This window comes from Crassostrea angulata, chromosome 1, assembly GCF_025612915.1.
Source record: "Crassostrea angulata isolate pt1a10 chromosome 1, ASM2561291v2, whole genome shotgun sequence".
Lineage (NCBI taxonomy): Eukaryota > Metazoa > Mollusca > Bivalvia > Ostreida > Ostreidae > Magallana > Magallana angulata.
Window position 1 is genome coordinate 13,476,836 of NC_069111.1, and position 25,779 is coordinate 13,502,614.

Here is a 25,779-nt window from a genome sequence, read left to right on the forward strand (position 1 = left end):
TGTAACAACTGTGGAGAGGAATTACCCCCTCATATTCAGACAAGAGCGTTTGTGTGTCGATCAGATAGCCACATTAAGAATCATCATACTCATTGAACAGACCATTGAGTGGCAGACATCCCTATCCCTGGATTTCATTGACTTCCAAAAGGCATTTGACAGTGTGGACCACCAAATTTGGGAAATCCTCAAACACTATGGAATCCCGCACAAAATTATAAGCATCATTCAGAAACTGTACGACGGATTCACATGTCAAGTCATCCGTGAAGAAACCCTGTCTGAACCATTCCAAGTAACAATAGGAGTGAGGCAAGTGTGCCTACTTTCTCCCTTTCTTTTTCTCCGCGTTATAGACTGGGTCAGCATAACAGCATACAGCAGCCCAACCGACATGCAATGGACACTGACATCACGTCTAGAAGATCTTGACTTCGCCAACATAATGTCTCTCTCTCTCTCTCTCTCTCCTCTCTCTCTCTCACTCACTCACTCTCTCTCTCTCTCTCTCTCTCTCTCTCTCTCTCTCTCTCTCTCTCTCTCTCTCTCTCCAGGACTCAAACACCAGACTACAAACAACAACAAAGCAAACTGGTCTCTACATCAATGCCAAGAAGACGAAAACAATGAGAATTAACCCTAAAGAAACTGACAACATCGAGATCAGCAACACTGAAGTAGAGGATATCAAAGATTTCACCTACTTAGGAAGTATTGTCAGTACATCTGGAGGCACAGATGAAGACATCAAGGCAAAAAAAAGGAAGGAGATGCAAGCTTTTGTCATTTTAAGACCAGTGTGGAGAAGCAGGGCATTAAGAAAAAGCAACAAATACAGGTTATTTAACACCAATCAGTACACCTGTATGGATCTGAAACCTGAAGAGAAACATCACAAAATCAGTCCTAGTCCTGTGATAAAATCAAGTGCATGTGAATTATTTGTATTAGTGTGAGAACCTGGTAAGTTGTCAGAACTTGTGTTCAAACCCACTGTATATTATAATTTTATATACATGAATACAATAAAATACGTTCAAACCAAACCACATTCTGCTATGTTTACGCCCCAGTTCATTATTTTGAAACATGATTTATGTTTTTATCACCAATTCTTGTAAGACAATTGTGATTTAGAATCGCTTATAATATAGATATACATGTACTTGTGTGTTAACGTTTCGTAATGTATATAGATATACGTGTACTTGTGTATTAACGTTCTCGCTCACAACATCTCGGCCTCATGTTCAGAAAACCTTGAGAAGTGACGATTGAAATATACTTGTTTGTCACATGCCTATTAGAAATTTTTGTCAAACTACTAGTAAACTTATTTTAATTTGAACAATTAAAACAACTTATAAACTTACTGAAAGGGCAAAAATATTTACTGAGTATACCTTGATTAAGCGATCTAAATATATCTTGAAATACATGTATTGTTTTTAATTATGCACAATGGTCAAACTGAATAGAGGGACTAGGAAAAATGTATGTACGAGGCTGTAGCAACTTTTTCCTGACCTTTTGCACTTAAAATAGAAAATTTCTATAATAGTTATCATTTGATTTGGAATAAAAACTTTTTAAATATCAAGAACTGTATAAGTTTGATTCAGTTTGCCTAGACATATATGTATTCAGTATCATTTTGACATAATAAAACATGAGGGTCAGTGATGTCAAATTTAGATATAGGTAAAAATATCAGACTTTTTATATACATTTGCAAGATTTTATGCAAAACGTCTATCACTCTCTCAACATATAATTTCGAACATGTCACACAGAACCTACAGAATATGTTACAAACCTATTAAATGTTAAAATTGTGAATAATGAATAAAGTATAATGAAAAGAAAAGTATTTTGAAAAATAAAAGTGCTTGCTTCTGTCATTTTCGTCTAAAAAACCTCCGCACAAAAAAATAGTTCCCCGAAAAAACTTGTTTGTTTCTTGAATTCAAATGAATTTTCTTTCTGAATGTTGTGTAATTATAAAATATTAATCTTTCTGTGATGATTAAATAAATAAATCATACATTTTAAATAAAATGATCATCTACGCAATGAAATCAAAACATAAGTGAGATACCTTAATTAATCAGTCTACACGAGTGCAGATTAGAATTTATGTGGTGCAGGTGTTGCAAAACCATTCCATCCTTAAAACGAAAATAAAAGAAAAACACCCCCTCTGACACAATAGATAATTAAAAGAGACTGTGTGATAACCAACGAACAATAATCAGGAATGTAATATAATTTTTGTAATGGTACAGTATAGGAAATATTCATTAGTGAAAAAAAGAAAAAGAATTATCTATATTTTTGTGGAAAAGCTAGCGTAGAATATTTTTCCTTCTACATATTACATTAGCATCGATATCCAAAGCATTTGTTGTTATGTTGTATCTGTAACTATATATATATATTTTTTTTAGCGCAATTGAGTATCTGACTAGAGTAATATAACACGAATAGATAGTATAGGCACTGATCAAATCATTTGCCTCCACTGCGGTATGGTACATGTAGTGAAATTCATATTTCTTTTTATGTGAAAAATATTTGCTGTGAGAAAAAGTGTGTGGGGGGGGGGGGGGGTCGATGCCACCTGCCACGTTATTGCATCTTAAACTACAAAAAAAATTACCTATATCGTGGTACTGATATCAATAATAATACTGAAACGATCAGAATTTTGAAGAATAGCGTTTTAAATATAAAGTATCTTATTCGAGGTTCTTCTCTGACGCTGCCTCATCATTTTATCTACATCTCATTTTAAAACCTATAGATTGTATAAAGGCAGCGGGGTGTTTTTAAAAAAATTATTTTATGACAGAATCAAATAGACTTTATAAGATGTGCGTTTTTTTATTCAGTTTGTTTAAAAAATACGGAGTATCGTACATTTCCCCTATCTCCAGATCTCAACAAAAACATCACGTACAATTAATTGTATCCTTAATTAAGCTAATTTGTTTTGGCATATATAAGCAATTTTCGCAAGATCGCCACACATCTCATCAGGAAATAGGACCAAGAGCTGAACTTACCAGGCTTACAAGAAATTGATCTCAATCGTGTTTTGTGACCAAACCATGGCCAGATCCGGCTTCTACAAATAATGCAGATATTATCGGGATTATTATGCCGTATTGATTCCTTATATAACAAATATAGCGCTTATGTTCTTTGCATAAGAGAAGGGTATATAAAGTTTGGTTAGGTTAAAAAGTTAGATGATAATTTTAAGCGATTTTCGGGAGGTTTTTCTGAACATGTAATCATATTCATAGTTGTTTTTTTCAGTTACTAGCATAGTCCTATAAAGAGCCAAAAATATATGGAGAAATTTCGTTTTTGAAAGGAAAATACTAGTACATTACCAAATGGAAATGTACAAATACTGTATATACGAATGTAACACCGAACCCATCGAAGTGCCCGGTCTAGGTTCCTGATTTAGTATTCTATTGAAATTTCCGTTTCGTAGTTGGCGCGAAAAGAATTAATGAAATGAATGTAAACATGGTAAACATTCAGTAAATTATTTTATCAGTGTCTGTAGATCAACCAGTTTCTAAATCAATGGTAAGTTCCCTGAAGGTTTTCAGGTTAGCAAATACATATATGAACTTAACCAATTGTCGTGATCGTCATTAAATGAATGTAATGTGCAACCGAGAAAATTCGAACGAAATAATCTCTAGGATGGGGTACCGTTACCTCTTAACTTTGCAATTGGAAACCCTTGTTTTATATGGTTATACTATTAGAATTGATTTAAAATTGTTAACAAAAGTTATTTTATTATTGCAGAGACATGTGTCTGATTCTTGGAATGGTTTCAGCATTGATTAGGGCATGCATGTATTGATGTATCGTTTATCATGGTTTATGTGTTTACACATGGTTTATGACGCCCCGATCCTACCATTTTTAGATGTCTGTTTTTAGCTAATTGTGATTTTCGTAATATGTAAATGGTGTGACCTTTGGACTGAATGCAGATTTAACACAATGCAGTTTGAATTTTGTACAACAATTTATTTGAAACGCACACAATAAGATATAGAGGATCAGCCTACTTAAATCCTTAGCCAAATTTTAACTAAATGTCGCTTGCTCAGTGTACATTATGATGTCATGTTTTGTACATAAAACATACAAGTTTTGTCTTGAGAAATAGCCAAAGAGAGTTACATAATTCGGACAAAAATTTATTTCTTCTTTCATTGTTTATCAATTTAATTCATATGTTGACTACCGGTAATAAAATGGAATACTTTATTCAGTATCTAAGAGATCAGTTCCTTTATGTTGTTTTTATTTTCCACCTGATTATTTGGTAAGACATACGTAGAAATAGTCGTGTTTCTTGATTAAAGCACTATTGAAACTTATTTGGTTTTCAATTTAAGTTTTATATCCCCTCGCGCAACTTCATGGGTTGTTGCGAGGGGGATATAGCATCGCTGCTTTGCGTGTGTATGTACGTGGGTCCAATCTAGACTCATTAGCAAAATTCCAAGAAAACCCTTAAATGAATATTCATCAAACTTTGTACACTTCTTTGGCAATATGGTAAAAGGACAAACCCTATTGATTTCCAAGTCATTTGATTCAATATTTTTTAAATTATCGTAAAATAAAACGAAGTTAAAACAGCAATTTTATATACGACTTAACAATAGACATTTCCAGTAATTTTATGTTACAACTTGAAGAAATCGCTACTCATAACTGTATGCAATTCAAATCAACAACTTGATATTTTTGGGGATTTAAATCAAATAAAGGTAAAAAAACAAAAAACAAATGTTTTGTAGTATTGGAGGGTTAGATGATTGCCCATAGTTAAAAGTTGAAGTTGGCAAGAGATAAAAGTCATCCGATTTACGTCAAAACAGGCAGTCAACTTTTGGACAAATTTTTCCTGTATTACTTATAATAGAACTACCCAGGTAGCCCAAAATTTTGAAGAGCCTTTGACAGATATCGCACATTTATCATGTGAAAATTTTTTCATACTAATATCTACTACTATGGGTTGACATACCACAAGCAACAAGAATTGTCCATCACAGCAGACTACAGATCGCTAGATCTTCAGCTACGTTTCATAATCATAAATGTATGCGGATCATTTATGTATGCTTATATAAGAATGAATGTCACTAAATAAATCTAAATTATTAAACTTTAAAACGTGTTGAGTTTCTGATAGGAAAAGAAAACTGTACAAGTTTACAACCACGTAAATGTAACTCCCCCCTTAAATGCAACTCCCCCTTCCCCCAGGAAAGTTTTTAATTTAATAGGGGCAATAAACATCGATAAGCGTCAGTCTATCAATGATCGAACTAACTTTTTAAAAACAAAATGGCAGCCAATATGGCGGTGCCCTGGGCTGGAAGAAATTTTTTTAGCCCATAGTACCCCTGATTCAACTCTTTTATCTTTCACTGATTTTCTTATATATACATGTCATTATAAATCCTTGCTGCGCAAGGTGGGCTTTGCCCGCCTCTTGCTGTGCTCACTATTATTTCCATCAATAAAAATATGACACAAAGAAATATTCTTAGGATTTTATATTTGTATTAGTGCCCTCATGCAAAAAAAAAAAAAAAATAATAGAATAAAAAAAATCCCTCTTTATCTAACCTAATTTTTTCATCAGTGTTACCCTAAACACACAATATTTTCTTAAGCTTAATCAATTGTCAACCTTTCAGTCATTGGATGTGCTTTTACTTAAATTTGTCCAACTTCAAGCCATAAAAACTAAATCAATTGGTGCATACAAGGAAGTATTCATAATCCCCTATTTTGCCATTACCAGAAAGCTGTCACTTTCAAGAAACTGAATACAAGTTTAGTCAAGGTCAACAGAAGTTTGAGTTATTGAGATTTAACTGCATCATATACAGAGCAACACTTTACCTGCTATTATTCATTTTTGCAGGATCTAAGAAATTATTTCAGTGTGAAATCTTTCAAGAAGTCAAATGAGGGAGAAGAAACAAGTACTAAAAACGAAAAGGAAGGGCAAGCTGAAAAGGCACTGAATAAAAAGAGTTCATCAAGTAGAGAAAATGGCTCAAAGAGTAAAGCTCCCAAGAACCAATCTTCGAAGAAAACAACTCCCCAGAAAAAAAATTCAGGGCCGAAAAAAGACACTGAGAAACAGAAAAAGAAAGTTTATGTGATAGACAGTGACTCTGACTCAGAGTTTCAGAAAACCTCTCAGAGAGACAAGCCACCAAGTGCAAAGAAAGAAGTGAGTAAAAGTAAAAAAGCAAAGAAGTCTCAGTTAGAGGACAGCGATGATGAAGAAGTCGCAGGAAAAAATGGCAAGAGGAAACGTCATCAAGTATGTAAAGCTTGTTAATAAAATCTATCTTCAGTTTAGGTTCTTTGCAGTTTGCATACACTAGTCATTAGAATTTTTTTTAAGGGGGGGGGGGTCTATTGGGAGTTTTTTGGTACCGTCGGGCATTTGCGTGATGTTGATAATTGATGATATTAATAGCTCACCTGAGCTGAAAGCTCAAGTGAACTATTTTGATCACCCAGAACCACGAGGCCAATTTCAACCAAACTTGGCACAAAGCATCTTTAGGCAAAGGGAATTCAAAGTTGTGAAAATTAAGAATAACACCCATTTACAAGGGGAGATAATTAGGAATTACTGAAAATGTTCAAGAAATTTTCAATAATCTTCTCAAGAACTATTGGGCCAGGAAAGCTAAAACTTATTTGGATGCATCTTCAGGTAGTGTAATTTCAAGGTTGTGAAAATCATTATTCCCGGGGGTAGGGTGGATCACAATGGGGGGGGGGGGTGGTCGAATTTTTACTCAGGAATATAGAGTAAATCTTTAAAAATCTTCTTTTCAGTCACCATTTGGCCAGGAAAGCTGAAACTTATGTGGAAGCACTTTCATGTAGTGTTGATTAAGAGGCGAACATTTTTTTTTTAATTGGATTACGGATTTTTTATTTAAAAAATTGGGTCGGTAGGTCGAAAAAAAAAAAAAAAAAAACCTGGCAAACTTCAAAGAAATAAAATAAGTCTTATGTTTTGTTTGATTTTTTATTTACTATTCCATGTACACATGCTTAAGTGTGTCTTTGGGCCACTTTCAGGGCATTCCGAACCGCAGGTCTCACACCTCTATTGACACACGATTTACAAATTCAGGCCTCTCACACCTATTTTTGGTACTGGGGCCGGGGCGAATGGATTGGGAAAAATGCAACGTTTTGATAGAAATTGGGAATTTTTATTCCTTGCTTAATGTACAGTCCTCTGAACAAAAACCAGGGTATATTGATAGGATTTTTTAAAAGTTATTTTTTTTTAAAATTATTTTTAAAACTGGGAACATGTGTGTATAATAAAGAGAAGGAAAAAAGTGTATTCACAGTGTGTGATACAAGTTTGTTACTGACTGAAGATGTAAAATTTCCCAAAAGGTTTTTTGTGTTTAGTAGCTTGCTATATGTCAAATGGCATAGAAAATAATAAAAGTTTTTTTTTTTTAGAATTTAAAAAAAAGTTATCTTATTTTTATTAATGTAAAATTTAATCTATATTTGTATTTATACCTTTTACAGATAAATGTTTCCTGATTGTGTTAGCCTATTGACAATATTTATTAAATCAGTCTCTGTACTTCTGTGTATTTGGGGTATTAGTCCAACCCATTGACCCACTTACTACCGTTTTGTAGAGGATCTAGATCTGTTTAGAAAAAAAAATTTATAATAATTTTAACATTTATTGCAGAATTATAAACTACTAACAGCTTATCAACTAACTGTAATATCAGAAATAAAAGTAAATTAATGAACATCGTTTTTAAAATTACACCTTCTCTGTCTGAGAAAATTCTGGCTAAGTTACCGATCACAAGAAACAGTTTACAACGCGGTAGTGTTGCACATATTCACAGTGCCTTTATGACTGCTGAATATACAATATATATTTAGAATAAGTATAGTTTTCTTTTAAGTTACTTTATTAATTTTAGGCGATCTCAAATTGGGGAAAACACTCAATTTTGGGGGGAAATATGCCTTTTCACGTTGGGAATGAGGCCGAATATCGCCCCCTGTTAAAGAGAATCGAGAGGCCTGAAATTGGTCTTACAATGAAATATTGTTGCTTTAACTGATGCAAAATGTCTCCGTCATCGGTACATAGAATTACCGAAATACCCGCGATTTACCGAAATACCCGGTGAAAACACCGAAATACCCTTCAAAAACACCAAAATGTCCATTATTACGCCATAATGAGTGTATGTCTAGTATTTCATATAGATAGTTATTTTTAAATAAAGTTAATTTTTGGAATAAATGTATATATTTATTATAGTAATTGAACTTGTGTTATATACGTGTGCAAGAGAAAGGAGCAATTCTGATAGGAATTACGTCTTTAAATAGTTGCTCTTTTTATAGTTGCTTCCACTCTATATGGATTTTTGATAGTTATTATATGATATTAAAAAATAAAAGCTGATAAACTGTTATTTTTAATTATTAGGAATAAAATTTCACACCTCTATTCGAGTGAAAAGCAATTCATGCAAGAGTTATCGTTCTTAACCAAATGTCTACACATGTTAAAAATCGCTATTTATGTCAAAATAATTACATTATCAAACTGAAAATTTGGGAAATACATTTAAACACTTAGATTTAAACTGCTATGTTAAATATTTGTGCTCAAATAAGGCATTTCGGTGTTTTTGAAGGGCATTTCGGTAAATCACGGGTATTTCGGTAATTCTAGTTACCCCTCCATCATATATCGTACTTCTGTCTGACGACTTTATTTCCAAAACTTTGAAACATAATATACGTAGGTTCTTACACTTTCAAGAACTTCTGACACTGCTTGCCCCCAGTATGTGTGGGACAACACTGTTTCAAGGTCTTAAACGATTTTGCAAATGACAGATATGTGAAATTATGCCATTTAAATGATAAAACACAAACCACCGTTAGACAACATGGCACACGTGTGATAGAGAAGTCCGTATTCCAAACCCGATCAATTTTAAAACTGAAAGTGTAAAAGTTAAGGTTTTTTTTTCGTGAATGAAACCAATTTATGTGGTTTTTATTGATATTTTTCACCAGCCATTTTATTTTATTTTTTGTATTTCTTTTAATTTATGTCGGTCAGTAAAAAAAAATTTGGAAAAGTGCATTTTATTTTTTTTCTAAAAGTCAAAAAAATTCGGTCGGCGGATCCGTAATCCAACTAATAAAAAAACGTTCGCCAGAGTTGTGAAAATCATGACTTCTGGGGGTAGGGTGGGGCTACAATGAAAGGGTCGAATTTTTACATAGGAATATAGAGTAAATCTTTTAAAATCTTATTCTCAGAAACCTATCAGCCAGGAAAGCTGAAACTTGTGTGGAAGCATTGTGTGGTAGTGAAAATTCAAGTTTATTCAAATCATGATCCCTTGGGATAGGATCTTATAATCTTTTTCTAAAAAATCATTTGCCTAGAAAAGCTATAACTTTAGAGAAAGGAACTTATATGAAAGCAAATTCAGATTGTGTACATTCAAATTTGTTAAAATAAAAATCTTTAGGAGTAGGGTGGGGCCACATCGGGGATCCAGTTACAAGTACAAAGGAAAACATTTTAATTATTCAGTTTTTATTTAATTATATATGGATTTACTTTTGTGCAGGCATTTTTATGTATTGATGATTATTTCAAATTGTTTAAACTTTGGCCCTGGGACGATTCTTGGGCCTCACAAGGGGTTCAGAGTTTGATGTAGGTTTATATCCTGTATATAAACAATTATTTAGGGTCTTTTTAAGAACTGCAATGCTTAATGTGATATGACTATAAAATCATCCTGTTTGGGAAGGGACTTGATTATAAACATAAGAATATCCAGGGGGAAATGTTTTTTTTTTTAATATAGGATCTACATGTATTATACCACATTGTCCAGATATTTTGTATTATGACTCCATGAAGCTGATTTTATCATGCCTATTGTTGCTCAGGTGATCGATGTGGCCCATGGGCCTCTTGTATTTTGTATTACATCTGTAGCTAAGCAAATCCTAACCATTCAGGAAAAACTGGCCCCCTTAAAACTTGATTGATTCCACAGTAACTGCAAGATTAACCTTATTTATAGAGAATATAGTGTAATGTATTTTAAGGTCAGTGTCATGGTAATATATAGGAGTATTTTATTATGCAGGGCAATTTTTTGATTTCTGTTAGTTTTGAAATCGTTGAGTGGGATAATTTCCACTAAACAAATACTAAATAACTAAACTGATAAGATATTTCTTTGTATAGGTAAGTAGTGATGAAGAAGACGTAGCAATTTCTAAACACAAACGCAAATCAAAAAGAAATCTAGACTCAGATTCTGAAGAGGAAAAGGAAGTTAAAAAAAGGCACAGAAAGGAGAGTGGGAAAAAGTCAAAGTCACACGTGAATGATTCAGGTTTGTAAAATAAGTGAACTCAGATCTTCGTTAAGTGTTTTACAGGTGACTTTTGAGGGATGAAAAAGAATCTTTAATGGTGTTCTGCACAGTCAGTTCCATGTATTTATTACTAATATAAAAAGTATTATGCATTTAAGTTGTGGTTGAATCTTTCCTTAGCTTCAGCAGTATAGCCCTCCTGAATTGGTACCTGTAAAATGCAAATGAAATATAACCAAAATTAAACAAAGCAAAATCTACTGAAATGAAATGAAACAAATCGAAATCAAACAAAAACGAAACCTACAGAAAAAAAATGAATCAAATCAAGCAAAATGAAATCAGTATTTAAACTATCTAACCATTATAATTTGCAATATATTGTATAGTGTATGGTTTGGAAGTAAGGGTCAGTTATAATGAGTCTCTTCTGAAACGCAATGAAAGATAACAATTTTTTACGCATTTCTTGACCATCTATGATACTAAGCGGATGAGAGTCATTGACTCCCTCTGAATGGGACACCAGTTCGTAAATTTCGTGTTGGTAGATAACGTTTTGTTAAATTTTTTTTTCTTGTTTTGCATTTTATAGTTACCCCTACATAATTTTCATGGTGGAGGGACATCATAAATATTAATAATGGTTAAAAAGCAGAAGCAGTTGTAATTGCTTTAAATATATCTAAAAGAATCAAAATCTTGTTCTAGGGTTATTAGCTCACCTGAGCTGAAAGCTCAAGTGAGCTATTCTGATCACTTTCTGTCCGTCGTCCGTCCGTCCGTCTGTCCGTCTGTCTGTCCGTCTGTAAACTTTTTACATTTTGAACTTCTTCTCTAAAACCGCTTATCCAATTTCAACCAAATTTGGCACAAAGCATCCTTATGGGAGGGCGAATATAAATTGCAGAATTAAAAGTCCGATCTGTATTCAAAGCGGAGAAAACCTTGAAACTGTAGAAAAAGGGGGGTGCATTTTAAAAAATCTTCTTCTCAAGAACTACTGATTCCAATTCAACGCAGTTTAGCATAAATTATCCTTATGGGAAGGAAAATATAAATTGCAAAAATTAAGGTCTAATTCTGTTTCAAATCTGAGTTATTACAAAAATAATAATAAAGGAAAGGCGTGTTTCAATCAGTTTAATAGCTTCGGATTCGGCATCCGGTAAAATGGGTAGACAAGACTTGGCCTGGGCAAAACAAAAGATTGGCAGTTATTAATCTGCCAATCTCATTAAAATTTCAGGATATTTGATGGACCAGTATATTTGTATTTGCTGTAAATATTGCTGCAAAATAATGCGTATTTGGAATTGACGATTGCCGATCTGCCCGGGCTTTTATTTTGCCACGGCCCAGGTTTGCGTACCCATTTTACCAAGACTCGTATTCCATACATCTAAAACGAGGTTCATTGTTTAAAGCAGCCATGACATTATATGAAAAAGAGTCGATCTGACTATGATGAATTTGCTTGTTGTGCAACAGTTCGCAAATGAAGGGAAATTTTTGAAACATGCAAAATATATTGGTGCCGATTTTGTGAAGTAAATTGAGGCTAAATATTTCAATGCGTTGACAGTTTTCACACATGACGTTGGTGTTAGCTTGTTCTGATTTTCGTTTCGTTTTCATTATTTATGCTTTGTAACCTGGGAACTATCGTCTGTATTTCGTGATTTTTACGTATCATATCAAACAGAGACTTCGGTAAATCAAACAGTTAACTGTTTACCTGCCCAAATGAAGCAAAATCTGATGTATCAAAAAAGTACTGAAATACAATTCATTCTATCGGTAATTCGGCATTATATTTTGCGTAATGGTATATTAATGCAATAGGTTTTGTTGAGATGCTCGGCATTTTCTCGAGTTTATTCAGTTTAAATAGAGTTTGATATCACTGTCGGAAATATGTAGGTATATACATGTACATGTATATATATGATTCATTTCGAAAAAATAAATTGTGTTCTTTATTTGTTATAGTGCATGTTTCTTGTGTTTTAATTGTTTACAATTTATATTTACTAACCAAATTTGAGTGTTAAGCTTCGAATTATAAGCAAGATACAGAGATTTGCTCACAATTCTATGTTTGTACACAGATCTTAAAAACTGAAGATTAAACAACTAAAAAAAATTTCAATATTTATTAAGAAAATTTTCAAAGTCTCTTCTTCCAGAAACTTTAACAACTTATTGTATTGTAAACTTAACCTTTTTTAGCTCACCTGAGCCAAAGTCTTCTCAAAAACTATTAGGCCAGGAAAGCTCAAATTTGAGTGGAAGCATCCTCAGATAGTGTAGATTCAAGTTTGTTTAAATCATGGTCCCCAGGGGGTAGGGTGGGGCCACAATAGAGGGATCATGTTTTACATAAGAATATATACAGAAAATCTTTAAAAATCTTCTCAAAAACTATTAGGCCAGAAAAGCTCAAATTGAAATGGAAGCATCCTCAGGTAGTGTAGATTCAAGTTTGTTCAAATCATGATCCCCGGGGGTAGGGTGGGGCCACAATTGGGAGATCAAGTTTTACATAGGAATATTAATATATTGAGAAAATCTTTAAAAATCTTCTTCTCAAAATCTATTAGGCCAGAAAAGCTCAAATTTGAGTGGAAGCATCCTCAGATAGTATAGATTCAAGTTTGTTCAAATCATGGTCCCCGGGGGTAGGGTGGGGCCACAATTGGGGGATTAAGTTTTATATAGAAATATATAGAGGAAATCTTTTAAAAATCTTCTCAAAAATATTTGGCCAAGAAATCTCAAATTGGCATGTAACCATCCTTAGGAAGAGTAGATTCAAGTTTGTTCAAATCATGGTCCCTGGGGGTAGGGCGGGGTCACAATGGGGGGTGAATTTTTATAGATAGAGAAAATCTTTAAAAGTCTTCTTCTCAAAATTATTAGGCCAGGAAAGCCCAAATTTGAGTGGAAGCATCCCCAGATCATATAGATTCAAGTTTGTTTAAATAATAGTCCAGGGGTAGGGTGAGGCCACAATGGGGGATGCATTTTTACTTAGGAATATATAGAGAAAATCTTTAAAAATCTTCTTTTTAAAGAATTTTTGGCCAGAAAGGGTTTAAACTTGTGTAGAGGCATCCTCGGGTAGTGTAAATTCAAGTTTGCAAAATCACAGTCCCTAGTGGTAGGGCGGGACCATGATAGCGGTTTGAATTTTTACATAGGAAATAAAGAGAAAATCTTTATAACTATTCTGGAAAAGTGTTCGGTTCAAAACTCAGTACTTAGTGTGAAAGCAAAGGTTATGCAGATTTAAGTCTGATGAAACCATGATTCCCTAGAGAAAAATGGGGCCATGAAATGGGGGGGGGGGTATATAGGAATAGAGACAAATCTTCTTACAGGTACAACAACAAAAGGGGCTTGGTATTTACCAAAAAATAAGAGGTTGATAAAAATTGGCAGATTTTCAATTTTTTTAAGCAAGATCTACTGTACTCAGTTGTCAAGATATTTTGATACTGTAATGCTAATTTGATCAGAATTAAGGCAATTGTTGCTCAGGTGAGCGATGTGGCCCCTGGGCCTCTTGTATATATATATATATATATATATATATATATATATATATATATATATATATATATATATATATATATATATATATATATATATATATATATATATATGGAGGGTTTTTGTTCAACTGTTATGAATATTACCAGTTCCCATTCAGTTTGGAAATTACATGTATCATCAAAATAGATGATTCTCAAATAACAGCTATTAACCCATGTTTGATTGTATGTATTATTTTACAAATGATTGATCAGTTTCTTAAATCTTAAAGCTGTCAACAATATGCATTTGGTGCCATTTTTTCCCTAATTTTACTGTAAATTCTTTATATTACGTGAGTATTTAATTGGAGATCCAGCTGTTTTGTATCAAATTGCAAGATTATAAATTGCGAACACAGAACATTTTATCTGTCCAAAATTAAGTATAATTTTATAAATGTTTTCTACACCAGAATTGTCATCTGACAGCATATTACAATGGGTTAGAGCATTAACTCCCAAGCTTTAAGTCATGAGTTCGAGTTAGAGCATTAACTACTAATCTTTAAGTCATTAGTTCGAGTCCTACTGGGACTTATATCATTTTACCTTTCCAACTAATTTTAAAACATTTTTTTTTGGTCAAATATCATAAAATTTGAAAATTCTAAAACAATGAAAGTATTTTGATTATGATGTTCTTTCATCCATGTTAATATCAGCAGGTGTCCCATACCACCTTAAGATTTATGACTTTTTATTACAGATGAGGAAAAACCTAAAAAGTCAACACTGGATATATTTTTGAAAACCCCTAGTCCCAAAAAGCAGATTAAGGAGAAAGAAGGAAAGTCTGAAACCAAAGCAAAAACTCCTATTAATCCGTTGGATTTCTTAGGAGGCGACTCGGTAAAGCGATCTGATAGAACAGTGGCAGCTAAACGCACAAAGGTCAGTCATTTCTACAAAATATTTTGTAAACAAGATATTTAGATAAACACCTTAATCTTGCATGTTCATTTGGTGTACGTGCTCGGACATTTTAGAATTAGTGAAGCTACGATTTTCCAATTGCATAAACATATTCCACGTGTGTCTTCATAAGTTGATAGGTTGTTTTGATCCTGAAGGCACTCGCTAACATCATAATGCAATGTATTTTACACTAACTGGCACAAATAAACAGCTGATTTTTAATTTTTAATTAATATGAGTCATATAAAGAACATTATCATTGATAATTATATAAATTGGGAATGCTTTGTGAAATATGTTTTACTTAATTAAAGCATTAATTAATTAATTAGCACCTTCTGTCTGTATTAGCTTTGTCTGAAAATGTTGAACAAGCATGAGAGCATACCTGTTAACCTTTCAATTTCAATTCCAATTTATTATCCTTGAGCTTTACAACTCATCGGAATACAAATTATAATACATATAAAATTATATACAAATGTGTAATGTGCAGTAAGTGAGTGGACATATTAAGACAATATAATCATGTACATATCTTAGATATGAATGAACATAAATGTATAAGTAGCTTAAACTGTAGTATTATTACAGTGCTGCGCTCTTATTTTGGAAGCGCTAGATAAATATTTTCCTAAATTATTGAGTTCCTTTGTATTATTAACACTTAAAAGTTTAGTTAGCTTAAAAACACTTGGTTTTTTGTAATAAAAACTCTTTATATATTTCTTTCGTAATTTTCGTAACTTTCAATGTTGCTATGTGGGAGAATCTCCCCCCAGCCAACTTGGCTAAGGGGGAGGTTTCGGGTAATGACATTCAGGACATTTCAACACTAGAAAACCAGTGATAGTACTTTTAACAATTAACCAAATACAGATTAAACATCTTTATTTGCATTCAGAAACTGCTGATATATAACTACAACTTGTGTTGCTGCCATTAGAACCTCATCACTTGGTTTGTTTTCAAAACAACAAACATCTTGATTTTGTTTAGAACAAATTAAGGAACATATGGTGTCATTGTTTAAGTCTGATCTCATATCTGTTTGAATTTTCTTAAGCATGGAAAAGATTCTCTCTGGATCAGCATTGCTGACAGGTATCACACTACAAGCTAAAGCTAATTTATCCAGTAGTCCAAATCTGCATTTGCTACTAAATGGTTCCATAACTTTGGCCATCTGGCTCCAGAATTTGTCAGCTCCCAAGTCAGCAGGTGGTAGCTCTTCTTTTGGTGTTAGCTGTTAGTCCAGAAATTCCTTCTGTAATTCATCCAAACTGCATGTATCACCAAGGATCTGGGGAAATCTTTTAGCAAGTTTCAAGACAATTCTTCTGATCTTATCACGTGACTGTCAAGTGTACAGGTAGTTTTGTTGGGCAGAACTTGATGTTCCTTTACATCCACTTACTGCTTTTTTGTGCAGTGCTGACTCTTAATGTCGTCTTACATCATACAAACCCCCTGATGAAACGCTAAAGTTTGTCCCACACAGAGAACAAAAACACATATCCGTGGCAACACTACTAGGTTGTATCCATGAATGGACTTTCTTCCATTCATGCTGAAATTTGCATGAGTATTTCTTTTTCTTAGCTTCAGGGATAGTTGGTCCTGAATTCCAAAGTTTCCTGGCTGCCCAGCCCAGACATCGCTCAAATGCAATCGAATAGTTAAAAACAGGCATTTATATAAGATACAAGTGATATATACTCACCGATGAGTGTAGTTCCATTGTCGTTGTTATTCCTTTGGTTTTGTATACAATAGGGCTTTTTGTCATGTCCGTAGAAAAATCCAGAGAGACTCTGAAATGCTTTGAAAGACAAGCATTCTAATGACCCACGCTGTGAACCAAAATGGCAACTGAATTCGAATTTCCTTGCTTGCGGGAGAGTAAGTAGGAGATAAATATGTATGCGGGAGGTTTTCGTCTCCTGTGCCTGTAAATGTAGATTTTGCTGGAGTCTCCTGTGCAATGGGGGAGGGTTAACAGGTATGTGAGAGTCATCCATGATGACAATGCACGTGTATGTTTTTACTTTATACTATAGCATTGAATCATGATTTTTTTAAGTATACAGTCTCATAACTGCAGTGGTGTGTACATACAAATTGAGTAACGCTGAAACTTGCGTGGTAGCATCCTCAGATAGTGTAGATTCAGATTTGTTAAAATCATCATGATCCCAAGAGGTTGCGTGGGCTACAAAGGAGGGTTGAATTTTAATGTAAGAATAAAGGAAAACATTTTAACATCTTCTCAAAAACCAATAGGCCAAAAACCTTAAACTTGTGTAGAAGAATCCTCGGATAGTGAAGATTCAATTTTTTTTTCAAATCATGATACAATGGAGGGGGGTGAATTTTTGCATAGTTAATAAAGAGAAAATATCTCATTGTCAAAAACTAAAACAACCAAAGGAGTTTGATGTTTAGTGGAGATATTCGAAAAAAATCCTAATAAAACAATCTACTCTACTTAATTGTCCGAAACTATGTTTTGCATTTGATAGCATTAAAATATTTTCATCAGTTTGCTGAGGTGAGCAATTTGACCCCTGGGCCTCTTGTACTTTTATGAATATTGAGTACCTTTATGTCATTTATGAATACTTGATCAACAACACAAAAGATTTGAACATGTATCACGTTAAAAAAAAAGAGGTACATGAAACAAATCACAGCTGTGCTAGAATTTATTTGTGCCAATGTCTTTGCACTTGCGTTTGTTCTAAAATAGGTATGGGCCAAACTCTCTTGTTCATTACTTAAAGATATTATTTAGTTTACCCATTCTTATGATTTAGTTGATTGCCATATCAAAGTAATATGTTTAACTAAGATATGTGACTGCTAGAATAAGAAATTATAAATGCCATGGCCTAATGGACAAAATGCTCTCATTCAGAGATTTGATAATAGATTTAAAATAATTGAGGTTTGTTAATTTGAAAATTGCACAATAATTCAGGAAGAGTCAGGCAGGTCCCCTGTTGTGTATGACGTTGAGATGCACGAAGATGATGACTTCCAGAAAACACTTGACATGGCGGATGAGAGCAAACCCAAAAAAGTACGGGTAAATTTTGCATTAACTCTCAGGATCAATTTCAGACAAAAACATTTTGTAATCTACTTGTATCATTTTTTTATTCCCTACATGAAGATCAGTTTAAAGATATAAAAAAAGAAGTGATTTGTACTTTTAATCAAGATTCTTTTTATGGTTAACGTATTAAACTTAAATGTTCATTTCTTGACTTTGCTGCATACCTGCTTAACTTTGTTAAAATCCATCAGAATATTATTTGACATCCATTTTATTACCTGCAGTTTTTAAAAAATTGATTAAGATCAATGTTTGAATTAATGTTAGATTTCTGAATGATAATATTTAAATGGTACTTATGAGCAATCATTCTTTTATTTAAGTCTAGTGTACTAAACAAAATTTTTCAGATGAAAAGTGATGTCAAGCAAGCATCTTCGGGTTCATCAGACAGTGAGTTTGATTATTCATGAATTATCCTTGTAAATTGGTTCAATTCAAAATATGTTTGTAATGTTCTATTTCATTGGAAATATTGCAAAAAGTTTATACCTATACATATATAAACTTTTTTAGCTGGTGTCATAATAGCTTGAACCAAAATATGTATAAGAAAGAATTTTTCAGTCTCTGGACATTCACTAAGTTTGCAAATAGACAGATGGAATTCAAATTGTATTTGTCACCTTTCTGTGGTAGGCAAACCAAGTCTGGCAAGCAAATTAGCAGCCAAGGTCCAATCCAGTGAGGAAATTGATGTAATTCCTGATACACCGCTCTCCAGCAAGGTATGCACAGGTGTAGGGTACAGGTATATATATCCTGTATCATGGCTGCATTTACTTACTGTATGCATGGTTATTTTCGCGCCCCCCCCCCCCCCCCCATGTTATTTTCGCCCTTTTTAGCTCACCTAAGCCAAAGGCTCAAGTGAGCTTTTCTGATCACAATTTGTCCGCTGTCTGTCGTTGTTGTCGTCGTTGTTGTAAACTTTTCACATTTTCATCTTCTTCTCAAGAACCACTGGGCAGATTTCAACCAAATTTATCACAAAGCACCACTAGGTGAAGGGGATTCAAGTTTGTTCAAATGAAGGGCCACGCCCTCTTTAAAGGGGAGATAATTGACAATTATTGAAAATTTGTTGGTATTTTTCAAAAATCTTCTTCTCAAAAAGTATTCGGTCTAAAAAGCTTAAACTTGTGTGGAGGCATCCTCAGGTAGTGTAGATTCAAGTTTGTTCAAATCATAGTCCCCGGGGTAGGGAGGGGCCACAAGTGGGGGATCATGTTTTACATAGGAATATATAGAGAGAATCTTTAAAAATCTTTTCCTCAAAAACTATCAGGCCAGAAAAGCTCAAATTAAAATGGGAGCATCCTCAGATAGTGTAGATTCAAGTTTGTTCAAATCATGGTCCCCGGGGATAGGGTGGGGCCACAATAGGGGGATCATGTTTTACATAGGAATATATAGAGAGAATCTTTAAAAATCTTCTTCTCAAAAACTGTTAGGCCAGGAAAGCTCAAATTAAAATGGAAGCATTCTCAGGTAGTGTAGATTCAAGTTTGTTCAAATCATGGTCCCTGTGGGTAGGGTGGAGCCACAATAGGGGGATCAAGTTTTCCATAGGAATATATAGAGAAAATCTTTAAAAATCTTTTCTCAAAAACTATTAAGCCAGGAAAGCTCAAATTAAAATGGAAGCATCCTCAGGTAGTGTAGATTCAAGTTTGTTCAAATCATGGTCCCCGGGGGAAGGGTTGGGCCACAAAAAGGGGATCATGTTTTACAGTACAGCTCACGAGTATCCAGACACCCACAGTGTAAAAAACACGGTGGAAAACGTTCTGTGTCGCACCGTGTACATGGTGTGACACCATGTATGTGTATTGGAAAATTCAAGAAAAAGCACCGTGTTGCACGACGGCTGCCCGTGTAACTCCGTGGCCACTGTGTTACTCCGTGGATATTGTTACCTGAGACGTTAATAGAAATGCCGTATGTTTAGAAATAAATAAATTATGGCTAAACAAGGGTTGAAACATATATATCCTTTTCATATTTAAAAAAAAAAATGAATGTCGACTCAAGTTGCACGGACCCAGAAAATTTTCGGGGCTGTCAACGTGAAGTTATTTTTTTGTGATCTGAAAACTTGACGTAAATGGGTACCTTTTAATTCATTTGTTCTTAAATAAATTGAAATAAATTCACCAATTTGAAATATATTTAATAATCAATTGATATATAATCAAAATTCAAATCAATTTAATTCATCGTGTGTTTTTTTCTAAACACGCTTGATGTTGTTACTGACGATCTGATTAAAATATCGGGAGCTTAAACGTCTTATTTTCTGTTATATCTGAAAACACTTTCTGATTTATTAATTAATTTACAGCCTTACTTTAAACCAATTAAAAATGAGAAATGAAAACATTTCAGATCATGTTTTTTTCAAAAACATGTTGATGTGCTGTAGTAAATAGCAACCCCATATTACCGGTGACTCGAATAATTTGGACTTCAGCTATTTATGAAGCAATAAATAAACAAAAAATCTCTTTTATATTTTAGATTATAGATAAATACATGTACATACTCTTGTTCAATTATATTCAAGCATTGTAGGTGTACTAAAAATATACCCGCATTTCATAAAATAACTTTCAACTTTATTTCCATACCGCTGGTAATGGCGCCCTGATTTCACATGAAAAAATCACTCGTGCGATACACCTGTACGGAAGCTGATCAAATACACAACATTGTCTTTCATCTTGGGTTCTATACACAACAGGTGTTATTGTCTGTCTTGTTAGGTGTCATCGTAATTTACAACTAACTGTGTGTATATTTGGACGTCTGAACAGGTGTACTCGAGATGCCGTTATTCACACCTTTCCACGGACACCTGTTTGGTAACTCATCACAACCCATCGTGTGTATGGTCTGAATATATTTTACTTCTACTTTGTTAGTTCCATGATTTTTCCTAATCTCTAACAAACAAAAAAATTGTCTGTAGATGTGTACACAAACTACTACACGTAAGACAATCGGCGAGTGGATCCGGAGAACAAATCCGAATTCAGCAACTCTATAAATGAGGGAATTTCACAAAGTATTAACTTGCTATAAGAAATTATTTACTGGGTACACATACATGTATGTACGAAAAAACCTGATTGATTAAAAAGATGAATGAGATAATACCGGTAACTTTTTGCAAGCATTTATAACAAACACAACTTTATTTACTTTATAACCAATCTAATATGTGTGATGTGAAATAGCGTCGAAATTTTAACGAAAAATCTTATTACATCCTATACTTTACAAAGTTCTTGTGTTGAAATCGTTATTAAAACCATGGATCTTAAATAAATGAATGAAATTCATACAAATAGAACTCTTATAATTCTAAAATGATTGCACAAAAGACAAAAGTACACAGAGAGAGAGAGAGAGATTTTACAGCGCAATATTCCAACCCTCATACATACAGTATAAGAATGAAAAAACTAAACATTTTAAACACTAAAAACTTCATTGTTAAACATTTTTCTATCTTGTGGACTTAAAAAAACAATAGATCGACATTTATTCCTTATGGAAGGCATGGAAGGAGCAGGTGGTCTATCTCGCGGGCTGATTTGATTGACAGGGATAGCACGTGGACTCTGACTGCATAATTTCTATCGCAATTTTAAGGAAAAGGGTTCAATATAAGGGAAACTATAAATCTAACTTATTACACTGAATTACAAGTGAAATGTACTTAAAATTAAACTCATACCAGTATTCTCTCTCTCTCTCTCTCTCTCTCTCTCTCTCTCTCTCTCATATGACGATCATTAAACAATCAAACAGTAATTATTGCAATACTGAGTAGTTTCTTGGAACACAAATAATTTCTAAACTCAAGTTGCTTATAAAGATGAAATAAAAATTTACAAATTCCGATCCACGGATTCTAAGTGCTATGAATATGTACCGTGCAGTACTACATGGACAAGTACATCACACATATGTATAAAAGAAAGAAAATTTGAAAATATGAATATAAAGCTGTATAATTATATTATTTAGAGAAAGTACAGCTGTTTTCAACAACCCGTTAGATTTGTTATCGTTGAATAAAGTATAAGTGAGAGAAGATCACAGTTATGATTCTATGCCCTATTGAAACTGCCAATCTACAGCAACTACGATTACTACTACGTTTAAAAATGGACTGAAACAAAAACTTATGGAACAGTGTATTTGAATTTTAAAAAGGAAAATAAAGTGTTAGTGTTTTATTTGATTGAACCTTTATGTGGGCGATATCGATTTTTTTGTTCTTAATATCAACAAAAATCAATCGTAACAATCGCATACGTCTGAAAATTGCGTGCCTGAGATTTTTTTTTAATTATTTCTATTTCTTTGTACATCAATAAATATTTTATTCTTTATAAGTTTTATTCCTAAATCCTCCTTTTTAGCTCACCGAGACGAAGTCAAGGAGAGCTTATGCTATACCCTCGGCGTCGGCGTCGGCGTCCGGACCTGGTCAAAGTTTTTGTTGCAGGTCCTGTATCTAAGCTATTACTTGTCCTGTCTTCACCAAACTTGCATGGATGATGCATCTGGACCTACTTATGGACTTGAAAGACTTGGATGCTGAATCTGGGTCCTAAATTTCAGATGCTGGAGGAGGTTAAGGTTGTTGGACCAGGTTAAAGTTTTTGTTGCAGGTGCCCTTTGATAGCAATATCTTAGTTACTGCTGGTCCGTACTTCACCAAACTTGCATGGATGGTGTGTCTTATGATACTGATGCACCAGACAGGTTTGAGTGCTGAATCTGAGCTATAGGTTTCGGATGCTGGATGAGGTTAAGGTTTTTGGAGCAGGTTAAAGTTTTTGTTGCAGGTGCCCATTGATAGCAATATCTAAGTTACTACTGGTCCTAACTTCACCAAACTTGTATGGATGATGCGTCTTATGATACTGATGCACCTGACAAGCTTGAATGCTGAATATGAGCAATAGGTTTCGGATGCTGGAAGAGGTTAAGGTTTTTAGAGCTGGTTAAAGTTTTTGTTGCCGGTGCCCTCTGATATTATATCTTAGTTACTACTGGTCCTAACTTCACCAAACTTGTATGGATGGTGCGTCTTATGATACTGATGCACCTGATAACCTTGAATGCTGAATCTGAGCAATAGGATTCGGATGCTGGAGGAGGTTAAGGTTTTAAGAGCTGGTTAAATAAAGTTTTTGAAACAGGTGCCCTCTGATGATGATATCTTAGTTATTACTTGTCCTTACTTCACCAGACTTCCATGGATGGTGTGGCTTATGATACTGATGCACCTGACAGGCTTGAATGCTGAGTGTGAGCCATAGGTTTCGGATGCTGGATAAAGTTAAGTTTTTTGGAACAGGTCACATGTTTAATAGATGATAGTATACTATTTCAAACTTGCATAGTTGATTTAACTGTAATATGAATGAATCGCAGAGGTAGCTTCAGATGCCAATGCACCTGATGGGCTTGAATGCTGAATCTGAGTCATAGGTTTCGGATGCTGGATGAGGTTTAGTTTTTTGGAACAGGTCACATGTTTTATAGATGAAAGCTTGCATAGTTGATTTAACTTTATTATAAATTAAACGCAGAGGTTGCTTCAGATGCAGAGCCTGATCTCCATTATCAAGGATGCTAAAGAAATCTCTTACCTCACTCAAACCAGATCGATAGATAGATGTGTTTGTTGATAAATGATATAACATGATTCCTATGATATAGTATTGTATGATATGAAACAATCTTGTTTGATATGATACAATATGATATCATATGTTATATTATAAAAAGTTATACGACACGATATGATATTGTATCAATTGTTTTGATATTTTATGATATGATATTGTATCATGATATTGTTATGTATAGTATTGTATATTATGATACAATATTGTATAATATTATATTGTATTTTAATTTATTATTTTATCAAATGATACAATTACATAAGATATTGCAAAATATTATATTGTATCCTATGATACAATATTGTATATTCTATAATATTGTATCATACAATATTTATAATATGATATTGGTTTTAGTTATATAGAATTAAATCACATGAAATTGTATTATATGATATTGTAATATTATATTATATTGTATCATACGATATTGTATGATATGATATTGGTTTATATGATATATTATCATATCACATGATATTGTATTATATGATATTGTAATATATATTATTGTGTCATATGATACAATATGTATCATATAATAATGTATTTTATAATATTTTACTTTATCACATAATATTGTATCATTTGATAAGATACAATGTTGGAATCAAATTATATTGTATTATATGATATAATATCATATAATGTATCAAATATGTTTCAGTGTCATTCAATACAATATCATACTATATTATACAATATAATATCATGTTTCAATGTTATGATGTATTATGTAATATGATATTGTAATATAATACTATATTGTATTATATTTTATGATATTGTATTATGTGATCAAATACAATAAGGTATAACACAATACATTGTCATATCATACGTTACAATATCATATCTCATTATTGTTTATTACGGTATTTTATTGTATTATATGATATATATTATATATATGACATGATGCAATATTTAATTTTATATCATTGAATTGATAAACATATGAACATATGATTATCATAAAAAAAATTATCAGATGATACAATATTTTGTCAAAAGAGAATCCACGAATAACCAAGATCATAAACTATGATTTTCATATAAAATGATAAAGGTGGTCTTATGAAGGTGATGTCTCATAAGGGTGATGCTCCGTCTCGGTGAGCTTAGTAATCTATGATTACCTATGTTTTCACAGGTAAATACTGCGTGTTACACCGTGTTACTGTCCATGTTGCATCGCGTTGCACCTTGTCGCACCGTGTTTTTTCTCGTTTCGTGGCCGTAACAGAGAACAATAGATCAAAGGTACCGACACTTCCACGCTCAGCGTGGACTTTCAAACATGGTGGTCGGTGTTTTTCTCGGGATACTCGTGAGCTGTACTGTACATAGGAATAAATAAAGAAAATCTTTAAAAATCTAATTAGGCCAGAAAAGCTCAAATTAAAATGGAAGCATCCCCAGGTAGTGCAGATTCAAGTTTGTTCAAATCATAGTCCCTGAGGTAGGGTGGGGCCACAATAGGGGAATCAATTTTTCCATAGGAATATATAGAGAAATTAAATCTTTAAAAATCTTCTTCTCAAAAACTATTAGGCCAGGAAAACTCAAATTTGAGTGGAAGCATCCTCAGATAGTGTAGATTCAAGTTTGTTCAAATCATGGTCCCTAGGGTGGGGTGGGGCCACAATTGGGGGATAAATCTTTATACAGGAATATATAGAGAAAATCTTTAAAAATCTTCTTTTAAAACTATTTGGCCAAGAAAGCTCAAATTGGCGTGTAACCATCCTCAGATAATGTAGATTCAAGTTTGTTCAAATCATGGTCCCTGGTGGTAGGGCGGGGCCACAATAAGGGGATCAATATATAGAGAAAATCTTTAAAAATCTTCTTCTCAAAACTATTAGAACAGGAAAGCCCAAATTTGAGTGGAAGCATTCCCAGATCATATAGATTCAAGTTTGTTTAAATAATAG

At 33.3% G+C, this 25,779-nt stretch overlaps 1 protein-coding gene across 2 annotated transcripts in view; it reads left to right on the top strand.

The window, feature by feature from the left end:
- The first annotated feature begins 3,499 nt into the window (after nt 1-3,499).
- The window catches only part of LOC128180049 (replication factor C subunit 1-like), a 44,539-nt gene continuing 22,259 nt past the window's right edge, over nt 3,500-25,779 (top strand). Inside the window, exons 1-7 of one of the 2 annotated variants that reach the window (XM_052847847.1) lie at nt 3,500-3,603; nt 5,981-6,388; nt 10,367-10,517; nt 14,805-14,989; nt 17,994-18,101; nt 18,482-18,524; nt 18,771-18,859. In XM_052847847.1, the coding sequence (XP_052703807.1) occupies nt 3,601-3,603; nt 5,981-6,388; nt 10,367-10,517; nt 14,805-14,989; nt 17,994-18,101; nt 18,482-18,524; nt 18,771-18,859 (987 nt within the window). In that variant the 5' untranslated portion in view covers nt 3,500-3,600. The remainder of the gene's footprint in view (nt 3,604-5,980; nt 6,389-10,366; nt 10,518-14,804; nt 14,990-17,993; nt 18,102-18,481; nt 18,525-18,770; nt 18,860-25,779) is intronic. The other variant, XM_052847857.1, reaches the window with a different exon arrangement.